Genomic DNA, 21,039 nt, shown 5'->3' with positions numbered 1-21,039 from the left:
AAACACCAGAATTACAAGTGCGTTACCAGCCAGTTGGGGGTTAGGAATTTAAGGGTTGTTGGAGAATCGGGGATTGGGAAGGAATTGGGCCACCGGTAACCTCACTTAAACGAAACACAACGCAGGCGTTGTTTCACGTCGGTTTTCTGTGAGGCCGTGGTATCACTCCGGTCGACCCGGCCCATTCTTGCTGAAGCATAGCTCTCGCACTTAAAAAGGGTGCTACGCAAAAAATATTACGGTTTCCCAAAACCATCGATAAGCTATAATCTGATGAAGGATGTGATTTGATAAGAGGCCTTATATGCTGGCCTCTTTATATAATACTCAATACTTTATTGCATGCTATAATGTGTACATAAAAACAGTTGGTATGTTAGACATAGAATCAACTATGGACCCTGTCGGGCACAGAAAACATATTTATTACTAGCTAGTTCCACGCGGTTTCACCCGCTCTGCTCAGCTCCTTTTGACCATAGCGTGATGTTTTATAGCCTAATAACCTTCCTCTATAAATGGACTATCCAACACAAAATGTATTTTTTAAAACCGGACCAGTAGTTTCAGACATTTTCGTGTTCAAACAAAGTAACAAACACCAGCTTTATATAATAGTCTGTGTTTCCTGATGGGTATAACCTGGGTGTCTTCAAAGCCCGAGTGAATAGGTTGCTTATGGGCAGACGTGCTCCACCGTAGGCGATAGCGGCCAAACGTCGACGCATTTAACAATAAAAAAAAAATAGTATAAAATACTGTTTGGAGCTAGCTGGCATCACTGTATCACCTGACTGACAATTTGCTGACAACCAAATCTGTCACTGATGAAGAATTTCGAATGACAAGTGGCATGAACTATTGTTCCTATTTGTGGGAATAGTAAAAATAAATATATTATACACGGCCAAATGTAACGCGTGAAAGCGGCTACTTATTATATTTTGGCAACAGATTTACAACTATATTAGGATATGACAGGTACGGTAATATGTTGATAATAATCATTGTATTCTCGTAAACTACGCACATTAGTTCCCTGATGAAAACATCCCTACACTCTTTCCAAAGATATAAATTTTATAACTTAAGTTTTCTCATTTGCACGATACTATACTTATATAGTAAAATAATATTTATTAAATGAATTTACTGAAAACGTGTCGTAATCATGATGAGTTTATTATATTAACAGTTCAGTATGCCTTTCAAAATTCTTCTTTTTTTTCAGCTTTTAAACAAAATTTATGTAGAGAAATTAAACCAAAATCTAGTGTACGTAAAAGTAATGATTATCCGATAACGATCACTCAAAATGCCATAGTATCTTTTATTACTGTTTACTGATGTGAACCAGCAGTAATCAAATAACTAAATTATACGTAAGTGAAAAATTCCTGTTGCAAGTCTGTATTTCGAAGAAAAATACAATGAAAAATCCTGATAATAAAAACTACGAATATATTCAGAAAAACAATTTGAAGTCAATAAAGGAAACCCGTCGATCACAAATGAAAAACTTTAACAACGGTGTAAATAAAAGTAAATCAAAGAAACTTAAATATGGCAATATTAATAACGAATATCAACAGCCGACACCCGAATTTTATTTATCCCAATATAGTGATAAAAATAAGCAGATTCCAGTTACTAGACATTCTAGCATGCCAGAAATGAAAACGCATAAACCGAGAAAGACAGCTCAAACAAGGCGACTAAGGATAATCCAGCAACACCCTTTAGCATCTAAGTTTATCATCAACAAAGTATCTGAACATCGGTACCACAAATATCTTAAAGTTACCAATTACCCTAGTCAAACTAAATGGAAAGTGTATAGATGTGAATTGAGCGCTACAGAAGACAACCGTAGTTGTTCTTGTAACTCTGATGCTATGTTAGAAGTCATACAGGATATGTATACACGGTTTAAAAACAAAAGTTATGCCCACACAATACCTACAAAAGTGTCAAGCGAAAATAAAGAATTAGATCTCGATATACCCAATATAAAAGAACAAACAGAAAAAAACAAAAATGCTGAAAAATCATCACATGATAACATGTTAATAGAAAAAGAAAATAAAAAGGCCACGTTGAAACATTCGTTGCCAAACAGAAAACCACCTCCGCTCAAGAATTTCGTAAATAAAATAAGAAAGGAGCTAAAATTATCAACAGATTCAAAATCAGGATCTAAAAGAACTAAAATACATAAATCTAGACCATCCGGTATTGACGAAACCCAAATAGCTTTAGGTACTCCTGAAGAAATAATATCATCAGAAGAGGCACTTATTAATATTTTTTTACATGAAACTCAAACCCCTTTTCAAATAGCTTCAAAGATGCTACGTAAAGTAAGGGTTGTGGGACTCACAGACCCACTGGAAGGGAAAACTCCAGAACAACAAGAAAAAATATTACGTTGCCTTATAGAAAATAGTATCCCACTGCCTGATGGTAAAACGTCATCTGAAATAAAAGTAATAGATAAAATTCGTAAAGCAGTTGGTTTACCTTTACAGCCTAAAACACAACTTATGAAAAATAAGTACATACTTGCTGTTAACAAAGGCCTCATGCAACCATTGGAAGGAAAATCAGAAGAAGATAAAGTAAAGATTCTTCAGGGACTAGGAAATTTAGGGATTCCATTACCAGAAGGTAGGACACCATCAGAAAAAGCATTAGTAACTAAAATAAGATTAAGAACAAAAGTCCTTAACATTTCTGATAAATTATCAGAAAAGCTGAGAAAGGCTGAAGCTTCAGGTTTGCTGACACCACTTAAAGGAAAAACGACTGACCAAAAGAGTAAAATTTTATCGAGTCTAGCTATGGAGGGTATTCCTCTTCCTGAGGGTCAAACGCCATCGGAAAGAAAAATTATTGCGAAGGTGCGTGATGACCTTGGTTTACCTATTGAACCAATAACCAAAGCTATCAGAGACAAACATGAACAAGCAGCTAGAACAGGATTACTTTTACCGTTGGAAGGAAAATCAACGGAGGACAAGGAAAAGATTTTGTTAGGTTTATACGCTATGGATATACCGTTGCCAAGAGGTAGAACACCGTCAGAGAAGAATTATATATCAACAATATTATCAGCACCAATCCAGACAGATATTGTAAAAAACTCAAAAAAAAAGTGTAATCCTAAGTCTACTGAATTATTTGCGCTTCTTGAAGGAAAAACTTCAGCACAAAAAGTTATATTATTAAAAGAGCTTGCAATGCATAGTATTCCATTGCCTGAAGCCAAAACACCGTCGCAAATAAGGCTAATTAATATGGTACGAGCTCAACTTTCTCCCTTGCCTAAGGAAGTAACGATGAAAGAAAGATTTATAAAAGCAGCTAAAACCGATTTACTTGATACGCTTACAGGAAAAGCACAAACTGAAAAAGAAAATGTCCTATCTTTATTAACTGAGTTAGGCATACGACTACCTGAAGATCGCACATCATCAGAAAGCATATTGATACAGAAAACAATAAAAGAACTGAGGAAAAGATCATTAAAAAACTCTATTTTTTTGTCAATAGAAAGGGAGAAGACAGCCAATGCCAAACGTATATGTAACGCCGAGGATCCTAAGAAACTTGTAGAAATAATACCTGCAAACAAATTCACATCGAAATTTCACCGAAATAAAGATTCTAAAGGCTTTTTGACAAAGCGTGAAAAAACAACACTAGATGAAAAAATTAAAATATCAACACAAGATTTTGACAATAAGCTGCTACACGCTTTAGAGGAAAAAAGTAAAACCGACTATTTGATACTAACAAAGTTAAAAAAATTAAAGAAAGCAAAAGCTGCTAGTCTTTTTGCAAATCAAGCCGGGAAGTCAATTTTTGAAAAAGTAGCAATATTAAAAAGTATCGTTGAAAGTGGTTTGCCATTGCCTGAAGGTAAAACGGTGTCCGAAAAAGTCTTAATTAGGAAGTTTAAGGGAGGAGTGGATTTATTGCCTCACCCGAAACCAACAAAAGAAATTGAAAAGAAAAAAGAAAACAAACTTAGCGAATTAACTTCAAACAAAGTGGTGCAAGAAGACTCACCACAGCGTTTAACAAATAATATTGGTAGCGTAAATGAAAAGGATAAAATCGATGAAAGCGATAAAATACCCATAAAAACAAGTTCTTCTGAATATCAAGCACCCTGTGAAGTACCAGGTGAACGTACTCCTAGCGTTAGAAGCGCATTTTCTGCCGTCAGTAAAAGTCTCAACGAAAGAAAAAGAGACACGTGTATAACTGCTATTGAATCACCAACACATTCAAAGGTCTGTAGTAATCACAAGATGCTTGACGAAATAATCACAAAACTACACAACAGTGACCCGGTGTCCGAAGATTTCGGTAACTTAAGTTACTCTCAAAAGTCCCGGTATGATGTTGAAACTTCTTCTAGACATTCTGATATAAATTTAAGATCTGCCGAAAACGGCAATCATCAACAGAATAGCTCAATAGCTTTTGAAGGGGATAACAATACTTCAGAAAAAAAAGAGCCCAGCTCGGGTGACTTTGGATCGATGGATGGTTTTTATAAGGATCCGAGCACACAGTCTGTAGCTGACACTTTGGATTCTATTGTAGTAATAAAGAGTGAAACTTCATTATCCTTGAACACCAGCCCAAGTATCAGCATGGAAACAGGGTGTAAGATGTCTGACATGGGCAGTAGCATCACATCGAATTCCTTAAATTACTCGAGTATTCCTTCAACTGTCGACCTCATGAGTGTAACTTCGCTAGAAGAATTTACAGCAAGGTGACTTCAAATTCAAATTTCCCTTTCTCATTACTAGTTAGAAACATTATACTAACGTTCATCAAATTGGATTATGATATTACGAGGCCTAAGTATTGTTTGTATGTTTGTTTGTCTTTTATCTAGTTGGATAGACACAAAACCCTCGATCACATTACTCATAAGATTATATGAAATATCTTCTGAAAATTGTCAGTTTACACCAATTTTAATAACAAATCATAGAAATGTAATAAAATACTGTTTGTTCTCGTGCTGTAATACAAGAGTGAATTATAATAAAATAATAACTCCTTTTTTCTCATGACAAATAATAATCAATCTTTTGTACCATGGAGACAGAAAATAAAAAACACCACATCATACTAATATTTGTTCGTAGCTTCAATGCCAAGCTGAAAACCCAACCCGCAGAAATTACCGAAAAAAAACCCTTAAGTACAACACAACAAGAATTTACGATCTTAAGAATGTCTCAAACAAATCTTCAACTCAAGAGCGAGGAAGAAAACGCGAAACATTCATCAGAAAATGTAATTACGGAACCAGTGGTAGTTATGGACGAGTTTCCAAGTGAACTTGATGTATCAAAACTAATGGACAAAATAATGACTAAAAAGCGTTTTGCCGGCGCATCGTCAATATTTATAGTAGTGCCAACGTCAGATGATGAAGCAGAACATACTAGGAGATTAAATTCCGCTACTAGTTTTCGATCGAGTGAATCTCCTTTTACATCTATTAGTACCAATCACGTGAGTAAAGGTAAGAGACTTTCCTTGTACGTTTCATATTCTATTTATAACCAGTTGGACACTAAATACTATACTAAAGATTATGCACATATAGATTCACAGGATTTAACTTCAAAACGGGGTCTAAAAGTTTGTGGTAAATCAAAACGATTTTATATGCGAGAGTTATCATCTTCCGATGAAACACAGAGCACGGGCCAAAATGAATCTCGAGGAGTTCTTAAATATGTCAAGAAAACAAACAACGAGGTTAGAAGAGTTGCCACACCGAATAAAGATTTAAGCATGGTGTGTTGCACTAGTAAACGAAAGCAAGGAATAGCAATTGACACGACAGAGGATAGACCATGCTGTTGCCAGATTAAAAAATCAGCAGATGCGTTAAAAACTAATATTTCTAAATCTCGTTATCTGAAAGGTAAGGTATTTTAATAACAACGTGTAAATATAAATAAATATAGTGCAAATGAAATCAACATTTGAAGATGTTTTAATTTAAATAATTTGTTTTAGATAAATGCTCTGGCTGGCTTCATTCCCTAAGCAAGCTTAGAGAATCAGTTATTACATCCGTAGCCGCTTGTCAAATACATTCTCAGTCAACATGTCCTGTCCATGGTTATGCACAAAACCAACAATATTCACAAAACCAACAATATTCAGGAATTCCATTTTATTACGATCAACGAGAAGGACCAGATCCTTGCTCAAATGTTAAGTGTGCATGTCATGAGGACCCAAACAAACAAAAAACTAAATCAAAGAAACCCCAGAAAATATCACAATCAACACAACCACGCTTATCACACCTTCCATCACAACCACTCAAAACAATACAACCACGCCTATCACACGTTCCATCTCAACCACACAAAACAATACAACCACGCCTATCACACGTTCCATCACAACCACTCAAAACAATACTACCACGCCAAACAATACAACCACGCCAATCAACACAACCACAGCAACCAGCCCAATCACACCGATCATTCCAACGCCAACCATTTCAGCCATACCAATCAACACAACCTTACCAATCATCCCAACCATACCAATCGTCCCAACCATACCAATCAACCCAACCCTATCAACAACAGCAACCCTGTCAACATCAGCAACCCTATCAACAACAGCAACCCTATCAACAACAGCAACCCTATCAACAACAGCAACCCTATCAACAACAGCAACCCTATCAACAACAGCAACCCTATCAACAACAGCAACCCTATCAACAACAGCAACCCTATCAACAACAGCAACCCTATCAACAATACCAACGCTGTCCAGCACACCAACCATGCCAATCAAGCCATTCATACCCTTCATCTGCTCCATACCAGCAAAGCCAATCGCACGAATCAACCCAACCATACCAATCAGCTCAAAAATATCAACCGTACCAACAAAGCAAACCGTACATGCGGCCAAGCAAATCTTACCAGCCTAGGACGAGCCGACCAATCTTCACCCCAGAACATGACAATGACACGGAGTATCCACGTCGCACAAGCAGAGTAAGAATATCAGCGGGACACGACGAAATGACGGGCAGAAAACCCTTTGGTCAGTAATTTTGTTTTACTATTTTTAATTCTCATTTTATAGCTGCAGCACTGTATTCACCACTCGTGTGTATGAGCTCTAATATCAACATAGAATTGATTCCAAAGCAACGAAATATAAACCCATTGTGTAACGCTTGAAGCCATGGTGACATTAATAGTAACAAAGTACCTACAACGACCAAATTAGTATGGAGACTAATGCTTTTCCATTTATGGGCGGCAGTTGATTGAATATGAAAAAACTGAAGCTAAGCTAAAATAATATTGTAAATTAAAACTTGTATAAAAAAAAAAACTATGTAAAATGTCGTGGTAGCATGGAAGCTTCTCATGCATGAGAAGCAGGAACATGTTTTGAGTGTGAGTTAAGTTAAAAAAAAGAAGCCATTAGCCAGGCATTGCGCAGGTAAAAAAAACCTTTCGCGATATTAGTTAGTGTCTCGACGCTACAACACATATTGTGAAGTGGTATATCACTGTCAGGTATCCAGTACGGTGCAGTTTAAAGTTAATGCAAAAGAATTTTTTGATTCCTGCTTATTTCACCGCTCTTTCAGACTGGCATTTTGATTTACCGCTAAGAAACTACCGTTGGTCGTCTCACCTCAGTTTCAAAGTACCCCTCTGACTGCCTCAGCCGGTATTAGAATACTTGACATCAACATTTCAAGCGACGTCCAGTTCCGTGGTCATCTGGAGGATAAGGCTAAATTAGCCTCGAAAAAGCTTGGTGTGCTCAACAGATCGAGGCAGTATTTCACTCCAGCCCATCGCCTGCTTCTATATAAGGCGCAGGTTCGGCCCCATATGGAACACTGCTCTCATCTTTGGGCGGGGGCACCCCAGTACCAGCTTCATCCTCTGGACCGCGTTCAGCGGCGTGCGGTTCGGATTGTTGAGTGTCAGGAAGTTTCAAACCGACTTGACACTTTGGCAATGCGTAGAGATGTAGCTTCGTTGTGCATTTTCTATCGCCTATACCACGGGGAGTGCTCTGAGGAATTGTTTGATCTTATACCTGCCGCTTCTTTTCGCCATCGACCCACACGACAGCATTTCCATCCCCATCATATAGATGGCTGGCAGGCCAAAACTGTGCGCTTCTCGCGCAACTTTCTACCTCGCACAGCAAAACTGTGGAATGAGCTGTCGTCGGCGGTATTTCCGAACCGATACGACCTTTAAACCTTCAAAAAAAGAGCATACTCCTTTAAAAAAAAAGGCCGGCAACGCACCTGCGACTCCTCTGGTGTTGCGGGTGTCCATGAGCGGCGCTGATCGCTTACCATCACCTGATGGTAAACGATCAGCGCGACTCGTATGCTCTTTTGCCTCCTATTCCATAAAAAAAAAATTACTAGTCTAAGAGACATAAGACACAACTTATTTTCTAAAACATAACTTTCGGTTCTCATTTGTGTCTTGTTTACATTTTGATACCTGAATGTTTGAAGCGTCTGATACAATTTTTGGCCCATGGAAAGCATCTGTTTTTTTATACAGTCTTCTGAGTAATATTCTACAAAACATGTATAAAAACCAGTAAATCTGGTTTTTAGTTACTTTGAAAAGTACATAAGAAACTACTGAGTACCGAAAGTTAAATAATTATGCTCTAGGGAACAGAGAGTAAAGTTCCCTCAGAAAAGGAAGATCCTCCGATTTTTTATATTTTCTATCCATGTTCATTCGTATATAAACTTCACATGTGCGATGCAGGATATTTATGACGTCGTCCGTTGATTTGATCGTCGATAGACTATCGGCGCATTCCAATAACCTACCTATCGGTAGATTTGCCTACCAGCGGTAGAATTTTGACACATTTTGTATGGAGCTTATGTCATGTGTATGTGCGACTTCTGTCATCTGTCACTTATCAGGGTCGCCACAAAGCTTTAGAAAATAAGTTGGGTCTCACGACTTTGGGATCTCACTCTGTATGAGCTCATTAACTATTCCGTTAGTAGTTTTATTCTAGACGGGATTTTTCATATTATCAACTGCCGCGATGCCGCCAGAAAATATGGTACCAATTTTAAGCAGGATTTTAATCGGGAAATATGGCACCAAATTAAATCTGAACGTATATTTATCAATTTACATTTATTTATTTATTTGTCGTTCTACGTGGAGGACTAAGGGAGTGGCCTTTGTTCAGCAGTGGACGTCTCTCGGCTGATGATGATGATGGTTTATCAATCCATGGTCTGTCCTTAATAATAGCTGCTTCACCCCGAGTTCTTCATACCTACTGAGCTAAAATGTTGCCAAAACGAGACAGTATGCCTATCTCTGTCTAAAAGGTATGAACCGCTCCGGTAGACTTTTTTAAGTGTTGAAATAAACTGAAAGAAATATATTCTTTGATTGATCAATATTTTAAGATACATATTTTTTATTTACGAAGATTGAGACACAATTTATTTGTTTTCCAAAATCATTTACATCAAGACTGTCATTAATAATTTAATAATTAATTAATGTCATTAGTAGTATTTGTCATAATTTTTGAAAGTAACAAATACACTTAGAACGTCTTGTACTTTATTTTTTATTGAATAGATTGTTTGGTTTAAGTAGAACTTGCGGTTTATTAACTAAATGATCATAATGAATCGCATAATAATAAAACCAGTTTATAATTCTTTTTTATATTGCATTACAGGGTGGAAACGGAACGCTCCCAAACGCCGCAAACTGGAGATGGCAAAAACGATTTTTATTTACCAAAAATTAAGGAATCCAATGTTTATATCATGTAATAATAATAATCGCAATCAACTGCTTAAAGCTGATGTTACATGAATAACACCAAAACAAAAACTATTAAAATAATAAAAACAAAAAAAAAATGCAGCGTTTTTGGGAGCGTTCCGTTTAAACCCTGTTTGACAAATCCAGTCTTTACGTTTGAAAAAGTGAGACTCCATAATTTAAGAATCATAATTATAAAATATAACTTAGATTCTATCCATAGAAGCTGATCTTGAAAGTTATCACAAATCGTCTCAAAAACTTTGGTAATTGCAATTAAGAGTTTTAATTTTCTTGACTACATCATTATATTCGCACTTTTAGATGATAACTAAATAACATCGGAAATCAGCCATTACATGTAGCGTTTGTAAACTATTAGGAAGCTGTTGATGCCATACATACATCCTCTAATAGTATCAGCAGTGGACGTTTTGACTGATATGATAAAGTTGATGAATAGGTAGTTATGTATTTAGGTAAGTAAACAAATCCAATATTACAATACTTTTTCGGGGTAAAAACTACCCAGTGTTGTGCCCAGGATATTAAAGTGTAATTATACCAAGTTTCATCGTAATCCAAACGGTATTTTTTGCGTGATGCACGAACTTACAGTCAAACAGATAAAAAAAGTTACAATTTCGGCTTTAGCGTATTTTTAATAACACACCTATTTATTATGTTAATATTTTAAATGTACAGATAATTCTGTACATTTCTACGGTTTTATAATATGTATAGATTATTGTTTCTTGGGATCCTTACATTTCCAAGTGTTTATGTTTTAGTATTATTAACTAATCTAAACTATATATACATATATATATATATATATATGTATATATATATATATATTTGGTAAATGTGAATAAATGATCGAAATTTATTACTTTTAGTAGTGATTATTAATAATTCACGACACATATTGGCGAAAGTAATAAAATAAATACAAACCCTATGTTTTTTGACCAGCATGTATTTATTTATAATATTAAACACCGTCTTACGATTATATTAATTAGAGATCACACAAACAAGGTTACTTGTACTTGCTTTAAACCGAAAGGACAACAAATTCACATATATTGAACTAGAATATTAAATAGTGCCCTTCTAGGGCACATTTATCTGGGCTCGCTGTCATTGCAGCGGTAAGTCGCCTGTTTGAGTAGTGGCTAGAGAGACGCCACGGCGTCCTCACCGCCTGACGCAGTTGCTTACCGGACATGGGAGTTTGGGTAGCTTCCTGTTTCTAATTGGGCGGGAGGTACGCACGGGTGTCATCACTGCGAGGACCGCCCGGAAAACGCGGTGGAGTACACGGTGGCAGTGTGCCGTGCATGGGCTGAAAATCGCCGTGTCCTCAGGGATGTGGTCGGTGACGGCGACCTCTCGCGCCTGGCATTGGTTCAGGCCATGGTATGAAGCGAGGGGCTGGGATGCCGTCTCCTCCTTTTGCGAAGCAGTCATGCTAGCTAAGGAGTAGGCGGGGCGCGTGAGAGAACGAACCTCCTCACGCCCCAGCCGTCGCGACAGTCACTCCGGGCGTCAGAGATGGCGGGACGATCTCCGGCCATCGTAAGTCTGCGTCTGCGGTCTGCGGACGGCGAGTAGGGGCAGCTCGCCGCCCGACCAGAACCAGTCTCGTGCGTGTGGCGCGTCGAGTTCTGCGCGCACCTCAAAGAGCCATCAGACCACCACAGATGGGGCCCAGTAGGGCTGATGCCTGATCCGGAGCTGCGGACTACCTAGCGGGTTTACAGGGGCTCCGGCTCGAAAAGCAGGAGTAGGAACGGGGTGGTTTTTAGTTAGTAAAAGTCTGACACTCCCTCTCGCCTCGCCAAAAAGGGCACATTTATCACAAAATTAACAATAAAATTCTTTTAAAAATCTAATCTACCATCAAACTTATGCAAAAAAGTCTATCGTGGTATATGAAATTGTAACAAAAATAAAATTAAACAATTATTGTATCATTAACAAAATCAACACGAATCCTAAAAGCAATCATCAATAATCATCAATAAGCACCTATAAATGCATCAAATTAAATTTTTAATAGTATTATCATAGAATTCAACAAATATTTGTTGTGCAAGTACAATATATTACCTTTTAAATTGAAATAAAAATAACATCTTGCCCACTTATTACATTTATCACTACTAGGGTAAAATTATTAATAATAAGCGACAAATGTGATTAATTTATCAATATTACCTCGAGTTTCGGTAATTATTAATAATAGTAGATAATTATTAATAATTATCAATTATTCACTCTTACCGTAACATATATATATGACTACGAGATAGGCTTGCTAGGGAGTTGACGCGACGAAAGGACTTGGGTCACAGAATCATCCCTGCCTTTGAAATAGTAAGACATGGCCCACAGTGTCAGGCAGTTAAAATTTTCAATAAATTACCGCTTGACTTAAAAAGTATTTTATACACGAGCTCATTCAAGGCAAAGCTCAAGACATTCTTAGAAAAATGCCTCTACCCAATAGACGATTTGTGATTTTAATTAATTATAATATGTGTGACTATTGCTTTTTTGTGCTGTTGGTATTTTTTGTTAAAAGTGTAATGTTACTTACTATTTTATTTTTTTTGTTATTCATATTTATTTAAAATTCTCTAAATTTACATTTTTAAATAATATTTAAAACATACAATATAAAATAATATTTAAAAATATAAAAGTAGGAGCCGACCAGTAGCGGGAACATGGTCCAAGCTACCGGTGGTTAGGGCTCCAGAGACAGAAACCTCCTCACAATACGTGCCGTTTCGAGGAGTACTGCCTTCTGCATCAGGCCCTTGATCCATCCGCCCAACCCCAGCCTCCTAAGGTGATTGTCGAGGCTGTTGGGTATTAATCCGTTGGCCGACACGACTATCGGCACAATGATAGCCGAATCCACACTCCACATGTCGACAACCTCGTGAGCCAAGTCAAGATATTTTATTTGTTTATCTTTTTCAGCTTTCACGAGGTTCTCGTCATGAGGAATGGTGATATCGACTATCATCGCGCGGCGCGCTTGCCGATCTATCACCACTATATCAGGTTTATTGGCTACAATAGTCCTGTCAGTGATGATAGATCGATCCCAGTACAACGTGATATGGCCGTTTTCGAGAACTGGATCGGGCACATACTTGTAGTATGGAACCTCAAACTCAACAAGTTGATAGTGCAAAGCAAGTTGCTGGTGGATAATCTTGGCCACCTGATTATGTCTATGCAAATATTCACCATTAGCCAAACGACCACAACCAGAAATTATATGTCTTATGGATTCACCAGGACTATGACATGCCCGACATATGTCAACGGTCCCATCCTTAATAATATATTTCCGGTAGTTATTCGTAAGGATAACTTCGTCCATAATTGCACAGACAAATCCTTCAGTTTCACCAAAGAGATTACTGAATCGTAGCCAAGATACGGACGCCAGAAAATCTACACTGGGTCCATGAAGGGCCCGGAAGAAGCGTCCGTGGAGCTCCTTGCTATGCCATACCTCCTTGCGGTCATTGACGCTTATTATTATTATGTTTGTTCCTTACATAATCACGGGACCACAGGGTCCCGGACCTTTGGAAGGCGTACGAGGGGCCGAAGCCAACTCGCAGAGGCCCGTTGAACAATTTTAATCTAAATGTAATGGGACATCAGCCGGCGATTATCCCTGTATGCACTATGGAAGTACACCAAAGGACAATCCCCGGTTGATGCAGGACTATTGTGAGATATGGTAAAAGGAGATGATAGGGATATGGGTGTGGGTGGCTGTGGAATAGTTAACCGGTTAACTATGGGGACTATGGCCCCTGCCCCTGACCAATATTGAAAAATACGGATAAACAGGCAGGGGGTGACTCGCAAACTCAATAGTGGGCCCCTGAAACGGCCGCTAGCATGTAGCGACAAGGGAAGCAACATCCGTTGAGCTGCTTGAGGAAGGGAGGGCATCCCACGGCTATCAGAGCAATCCCGGAAGTACGGTCAAGACCCCTACCAGCATCTTACTGGGATACGTCCTTCCCCCAAGTGGAGCTGAAGGCAACTCCACTCTTGCGAATCTCCACTCAAACCAGCCGATTAAGGCAAGAGTGAGGTAGGAGAGGCCACTCCGGATAGTCACGAGTACCAACCGGAGTTAAAAAGTAGGGCCTCTCCCGGGAGTCAGGTCCGTGGGGTCGCCACTGCCCAACAGCTCGCCACAAGCTGCCTTGCGGACTTATTATTATTATTATTATTCTATTTTATTATTATTCTAATTTGTATTTATATTCTATGATTATTAAATATATAATTTTTTTGACATTTGATGCTTTATGACATATTTAAATTGGTGAATTAATTCTATTTTTTATATTTTTTAATTATATTGTATTTTTTTAATATGGTCATGATATTTTTTATAATAAGTTAATTGTTTTTTTATATATAAAAAAACAACAACACCTTCAGACACAATGTATTTTGTTATTGAATTGAATAAATGAATGAATGTTGTAAGATGTATTCCGGTTCAGGATTTTGATTTGTTCATAAAAGCAAATTCTCGTCTTGGCAACATTTTATTATTATAGGATTTATTGTTACAAACATCAAGTTCATCATTCTTCAAAGACGCACAGAAGTGTTCATGTTAAAGAACCTATAATTTCCGTAAAATATACAGTACAATAGTTGTGAACTTGGTTATAATATAACATATTGCTGCCATAAAATAACATATTGTACATACTTGAATTTGGTTGAACTGAATTGTACATATTTCAGATTCGAATGTGCAGCTAACCAAACCTCGAAGTAATTTGGTACGGAAGGATAGAGCAATGAGAGAGAGACCTAATAACTCCATTCATTTAGACTCGAACTTGATGGACTCAGCCATCAAGTTAAATCAGGACATAAATGTAAAAGTTTCAAAAGACCACGTTAAAGTAGGGTTAACTGACACGTCCAATTCACCTAAAAAACCTAAAAGCCCAAATGCTGCTAAGAAATCACAACCAGCAAGTTGTGAATGTGAAGGCGGTGGGGTAACTGGAAAAGACTTATGCTATGGAAGATGTTTCGGTCAAACGCCCTCAAGTCCTCAACCATGTAGCGGAAGCTGCCAAAGTAATTTATACGGTCAAGTGAATTCGACTATTCCACCTTGTAAGCCTGCCAATTTTGGATACGATCAAATGCCAAGAACTTACGGAAGTGAATGTGATGAGAAGATCCATTGTGCCTGTGGTGGTAAAATAACTGATCCAAAAAGTACTGATAAAAAAACTACAAAGAAAAAGAAAACTAAATCGACTTCAGCTTCAACTGAAATAGAGATACCAAAACTTACCAAATCTGGCAAAACCGCAGCAGGTGAAATTACTAGAATAGGTTCCTTGAAGCCTATAAACGAACCGCAAAATATAAAACCTATCTCTAAAGGAGATATTAAACTTCCTGGCAAAATCCCTAAGGTTAAAGTTAGTGATAAGACCATTTTGGATCCTAAAGATCTGAATATCGAGAAAATTGGTAGTCAAAATATTAAAGTTGGCTCTGATATAGATATTAAAGTTCCCGATAAAATCCCAAAAGTTAAAGTTGGTGATAAGACTATTGTGGATCGTAAAGATCTGAATATCGAGAAAATTGGTAGTCAAAATATTAAAGTTGGCTCTGATATAGATATTAAAGTTCCCGATAAAATCCCAAAAGTTAAAGTTGGTGATAAGACTATTGTGGATCGTAAAGATCTGAATATCGAGAAAATTGGTAGTCAAAATATTAAAGTTGGCTCGGATATAGATATTAAAGTTCCCGACAAAATCCCAAAAGTTAAAGTTGGTGATAAGACTGTTTTGGATCCTAAAGATCTGAAAATCTCGAAATCTGGTAGCCAAAATATAAAACTTGGCTCTGAAATGGATATTAAAGTTCCTATTCCAAAAGTTAAAGTTGGTGATGAAAAAATTTTAGATCCTAGAGATCTAACAAGTGATAGTAAAAATATAAAACCTAGCTCTAAAGAAGAAATTAAACTTCCTGACAAAAGTCCAAAAGTTAAAATTGATGATAAAACTACTTCAGAACTTAAAGATCCGTCAAGCCCAAAAGATAAAATTGATGATAAGACTACTTCAGAACCTAAAGATCCATCAATACCGAAAACTGATAGCAAAAGTACTGACAAACCCCGTGCGGAAAGGAAATCTTCATCGAAACGAAAGGATAAGAAGAGCAAAATTTCACTAGTTCCAGGTGATAAAAAGGATTCAACGAGTCCAAAAGATCAATTTACTGCAAAAGTTGGTGGTGATATCCCACCTGATAAGAAAGATTCAATAAGTTCTAAAGGTGGGAGGAAAAGTCGAAAAAGCAGCCCTAAAAAAGTTCCAGTTAAAATGGGACCACCTGTAAAACCAGTTGTTAAACTTAGTTGTGGATGGATTGATCACAAAAGCCTGATGAAATTGAGATCAGAAATGTCTGTCGAAACATCAGGATTCAAAGCATGTAAAAGAAAGCGCAGGCCACCACCAATAGACCGCTCAGTCGAATTGGACTTCGAAGAAGCCATCAAGTACTATACAACTAGAAATCCGCATTTATTCAAAGACTTGATAGATAAGAGCTTAGAAGGCACAGTTTATGAAGAAAAACCTGAAAAACCAGAGCTTACGAGAATGGACAGGGCAAAGAGTATTTTCCAAAAATTGTTACCAAAATCCAAGCCAGTAGAACCAGAACCACCAGTAGAAGATAAAGAAGAATTGTGCGAATGCCCTTACGGACGCATTCCTCCGCCTTTAGGATACGATCCTATTCCTGCTTTACCTCCCCGAGAACTAGCTAAATATTATCCAAAACGAGGCTTAAAACTAAGCGTTGGTGGTAAAGGCTCTCTATCACCAGGCTTACCTGATTTATTCCCTTTGATATCAAGGCAACAAGAAGCCTGCGAGTACTAAACCATTAGTATCATTTTGGTTTTCGTAATAACTATTTAAAGTGATGCCCTTGTATTTTTGTATTACTGTTTTCGTATTTTTATTTTTTTGTAATTACTATTAAACGTATTTTAATCAGTTATTATTTTTGTGTTAAATATTCAAACAAACCACACATGTCTTTCCAGAATTTGCTACAGGTATTTTTTGTGCGACGTTGGTCGTGTCAAGACAAATGTCAGTAAGATTTTCAATAAAAATTAAATCGAACAGCCTCCGTCTGTATCTCTGGTAGTGCTTCAGGCGGCGGAGCGAGTGTGGTACTTAAATAAGTCAAATGCTTAACAATTGCACCTGCATTAACGAATCATTTAGTCGTCGGCAACAAGTTGGTTGCGTACGAGCTGACGCGGCGCCACTACCCTGTTCTATTTGTTGATAAATTTAATACAAACAATAAGACCTTCAAGTGTTTTATGCAGGGCAGAGTTTGTTGAATATCTGCCTTCAACATTTATCTACCGGCAGTCAAAATTTTAACTTACATTCATAAGACGTTGAGTAAATGTATGTGATCGGTATAAGTCGATAGTAATAGTCCTTCTTATGGTTTGGACATCATCATTATCATAATATTACCAGCCACAAAACGTCCACTGCTGAACGAACTACTAAGGAATTCTAGCTAATTACTAATTCTACTTCAGCCAGTGGGAAGCGACTTGCATCTAATGGCTTCCTACAAGAGTAAATACTAATTAAATAAGCTATTTTATTTGTTCTACTAAAACTTTATCAAAATGTTCAGTAACCGGAATCTAGACTAAACTAGATTCAAGATACCTTGGAGAATACAAGGATCCAAGTATAGTAGTAGCGAGTATTTAATAGCTCACACTCACATTTTAGGATAGAAGCGAGAAAGAGTCTCTCTCTTTTAGGACAGAAGCGAGAAAAAGTCTCTCTCTTTCTCGCTTCTATCCTAAAATGTGAGTGTGAGCTATTAAATACTCGCTACTCGACTAAAATACCAGCGTAGAGCGAACAAGATATTAGAAACGCCAAATTCACGTTTTTAGTCATATTCTAATATCACTGTCACCATGAGATCACTACCCTCGTTCGAAACAGTTAAACTATTGTCATAAACTTCAGAGCACGCCAACAACGATTCGTAGCAAATGCTTCAAATAACAGTCTACGTGCGTTGATGTCTTTTATTACGAGATTTGAGCTATAAGATTTCTTTTTGCTTATCTGAGAAATTAACTTAACTAATGAGCTCAAGCTCGCTCAACAGATATTTTGATTTTTAAAAACATTACTGATTTATTCCTCTTCCTATTGAGGCAATTATCTCTAGTCAATTATCAACTCAGGGAATTAGATTATAATCTATTTCGAGTGAGGGTAGTGATCTCATGGTGACAGTGACATAATGATATCCACATAATAAAATCCACATTCTCTTGTGAAAAGTTCAAGAGCTCATCACAAAATCTTTCACCAGGATGCGCATTAAAATCTAAACTAATCTGTTATTATTGTCATTTATTATTGCACACAAGTTCACATTGCAGTCGACGTATTGCTGAGATTCGCGGATTTGCACATGTTATCACTGACACATCTTGAAACACTGATTTGAGCGCAACTCCACCATACGGCCTGCCCCTCAGCATGCCAGCCGCAGTGTCCACCGCCGATGTACCGGTACTCGCGAAGTCCGCATGAATTGAGTCAAGAAAGGGAAGGCCATGCGGCAGAAGCCATGTTTCTTGCAACGCAATAATATCAGCGATATCACACAGTTCCCTGACGCCATCAACTGACCGTTTTATACTTTTACAATTAAATATGAAGTTCGTGTTGTGAATATCCATAATAAAATTATGGGTTGATATTTGTTCATCGACTTTGACGGTAGTTCTGTATGGTCTGAGACGCTAACAAGTAACAACGACACAACAGACTTCTGTATTCAAAAACATAATATTTAAGGCGTTTTTATTCACAGTTAATTTATACACGTTATATGGTTTTTCTATTTTCATTTTAATTCTCTGTATAGAGGACACATATACGGATTCTTGTGTTTTAGTGAATATGTAATCAACTATATCATTTCTCTGTGTATTGGTGTTATCTCGGTGTATACCTCATACGTACAGCTAAGGAATGGAATTCCCTGCCGGAGTCTGTGTTTCCTGAAAGCTACAACACTGGAATCTTTAAATCAAGAGTGAATAGGTTACTTCTAGGTAAGCGCGCTCCATCGTCGACCGCATCGTCGCTTCCCATCAGGTGAGATAGCGGTCAAGCGGGAACCTATATATAGATAATAAAAAAAGTCAGTTCGGGCGAATATGTTGGCTCGCAGATTCTCTCGTTGTACAGACTCAGTTAAAATCACTTTGTTCAAGGCGTATTGCACCTCACTGTACACGGGAAGTCTGTGGGTTAACTACACCCAGAGAGCGTAAAATGCTCTGCGGATCCAGTACAACAAAGCGTTCAGGGCGCTGTTGCGACTTCCACGTTTCTGTAGTGCATCAGCAATGTTTGCTGATGGACACAAATAGATTCACAGCACTATGGCATAAAAAGACCGCATCGTTTATCAGTCGCCTGCGAGGAAGTCACTACATTATCCTGAGTGCTATAGCTGATAGGCACGACTGCCCACTGATGTGGAAATTAGTGCAGCGGACTAAGTCCCTGCTTATCAGTAGTTACTAACTAAGTGTATTACTTATTGTAATTTGTATAGATCTCTGTTATCTTAATAAATAAACTTATATTATTACCGTATTTACAGTTACTTGACTGAAATTGACTTTCTAACAAAACTTCACTTGTTACAGCTCAACCCAAAAAGATAATTAAAATATTAAAACATCCTCCTGAAGCTGAATGTGGCTGCTATGATGATATTCCACTTGCCCAAGGACAGTGGTGGACAACTTCAAGGAATCCGTCAAGCCCAAGAACTGATAGTGTAAATAATGTTATTTGTCTATGCGACACAGACGGCGAGTATTCAAAAGCAAGTCCAAATGGTGAAGTCATTTGTGAGTGTAAGGAAGATAACAGTTCTACACTTAAAACTAGTGTGGATTCAGGAACTTTTACTATGGACAAATTGGTACTATTATCGTCGGATTCCCAAATTATTGCAGTGAATCAGGATATAATGCCAGTACCGCCGCCGCAAGTGTCGCCGCAAGTACTGCCGCAATTTTGGCCTCTAACACCGTTGCAAATGGTACCACAAGTGCCGCTGCAGGTACCGCCGCAAGTGGCGACGGCACTTGTTCATCCTAATTCAGTAAGAAGAAAGTCCGTAGTTAAGCTTGCTTGTGATTGGATCGATTACAAAAGTCTAATGAAAATGAGATCAGATCTCTCTATTGAAACATCGGGGTTTAAGGCATGTAAAAGAATACCTAAACCACCAATAGATAGATCAGTTGAATTAAACTTTGAAGAAGCAGTAATGTACTACACGACTAAAAATCCGCATCTATTCCGTGATTTGGTACAGCAGAGTTTACAAGATCCGATTGACTATGATCATAAAACAAAAAAACAAGAAGTAAAAAAGTCTAGGGCAAGGAAATTATTCAATAAATTCAAACCTAAAGTGAAACAAGAGGAACCAGTGCCACCACCACCAATAGAAGTCGAGGAGTTGTGCGAATGCCCTTACGGACGCATTCCTCCACCGATATCATACATTACACCTACAGCTGGTTTATCTCCGAAACAGCGACAGAAATTGTATCCAAAAGGCTTAAAACTTCACCTTGGCGGTAAAGGTTCTCTTTCACGAGGGCTCGTTGATATCTGGCTTTAATATGATTTACAAATTGTAATAAATTTGTTAAATAAAACTAATTTATAGTCTCTAATGATTACCAGAGTTTTATCTAGTGTTACTTGTTAGGGAATATGGAGGTGGTCACCATCAACTGCTTATATAGCTAATATCACAATCATCCTCATCGCGAGGCAGTTTAGTTGTAGAGCAGTTTAAAAAATTCTGGTTTATCTGAGAGCGCTACTGGAGTGGAGTTAAGGTTGAATTTGTTGCGTGCAGTTTTGGATAGACGCTTCGATGCGCTTCGACTCTGCGCTAGTATAAATCAACCCACCCTTACTCGTATCTCGAGCTACGGCGCTTACGAACTTGA

The 21,039-nt window shown here is 37.7% G+C and overlaps 1 protein-coding gene and 1 long non-coding RNA gene across 3 annotated transcripts in view; one reads left to right on the top strand and one right to left on the bottom strand.

Annotated features, from left to right (window-relative positions):
* The window catches only part of LOC126912444 (uncharacterized), a 113,460-nt gene that overhangs the window by 27,074 nt on the left and 65,347 nt on the right, over positions 1–21,039 (bottom strand). The gene's annotated exons all lie outside the window — the stretch shown is intronic.
* LOC118262548 (uncharacterized) lies at positions 838–20,761 on the top strand. 2 transcript variants are annotated; one of them, XM_050704520.1, is made up of 6 exons: positions 838–981; positions 1,232–4,789; positions 5,172–5,554; positions 5,639–5,962; positions 6,058–7,116; positions 19,711–20,761. In XM_050704520.1, the coding sequence occupies exons 2-6, from the start codon at positions 1,431–1,433 to the stop codon at positions 20,700–20,702; spliced, it is 6,117 nt and encodes a 2,038-aa protein (XP_050560477.1). In that variant the 5' UTR covers positions 838–981; positions 1,232–1,430; the 3' UTR covers positions 20,703–20,761. The 2 variants fall into 2 exon arrangements, with proteins under 2 accessions (XP_050560477.1, XP_035429905.2); XM_035574012.2 differs by lacking the exon at positions 19,711–20,761 and adding an exon at positions 14,682–16,984.

This window comes from Spodoptera frugiperda, chromosome 25 (assembly GCF_023101765.2).
Source record: "Spodoptera frugiperda isolate SF20-4 chromosome 25, AGI-APGP_CSIRO_Sfru_2.0, whole genome shotgun sequence".
Classification (NCBI taxonomy): domain Eukaryota; kingdom Metazoa; phylum Arthropoda; class Insecta; order Lepidoptera; family Noctuidae; genus Spodoptera; species Spodoptera frugiperda.
The sequence above is the reverse complement of the archived record's forward strand: the minus strand, read 5'-3'. Positions and strand labels throughout refer to the sequence as shown.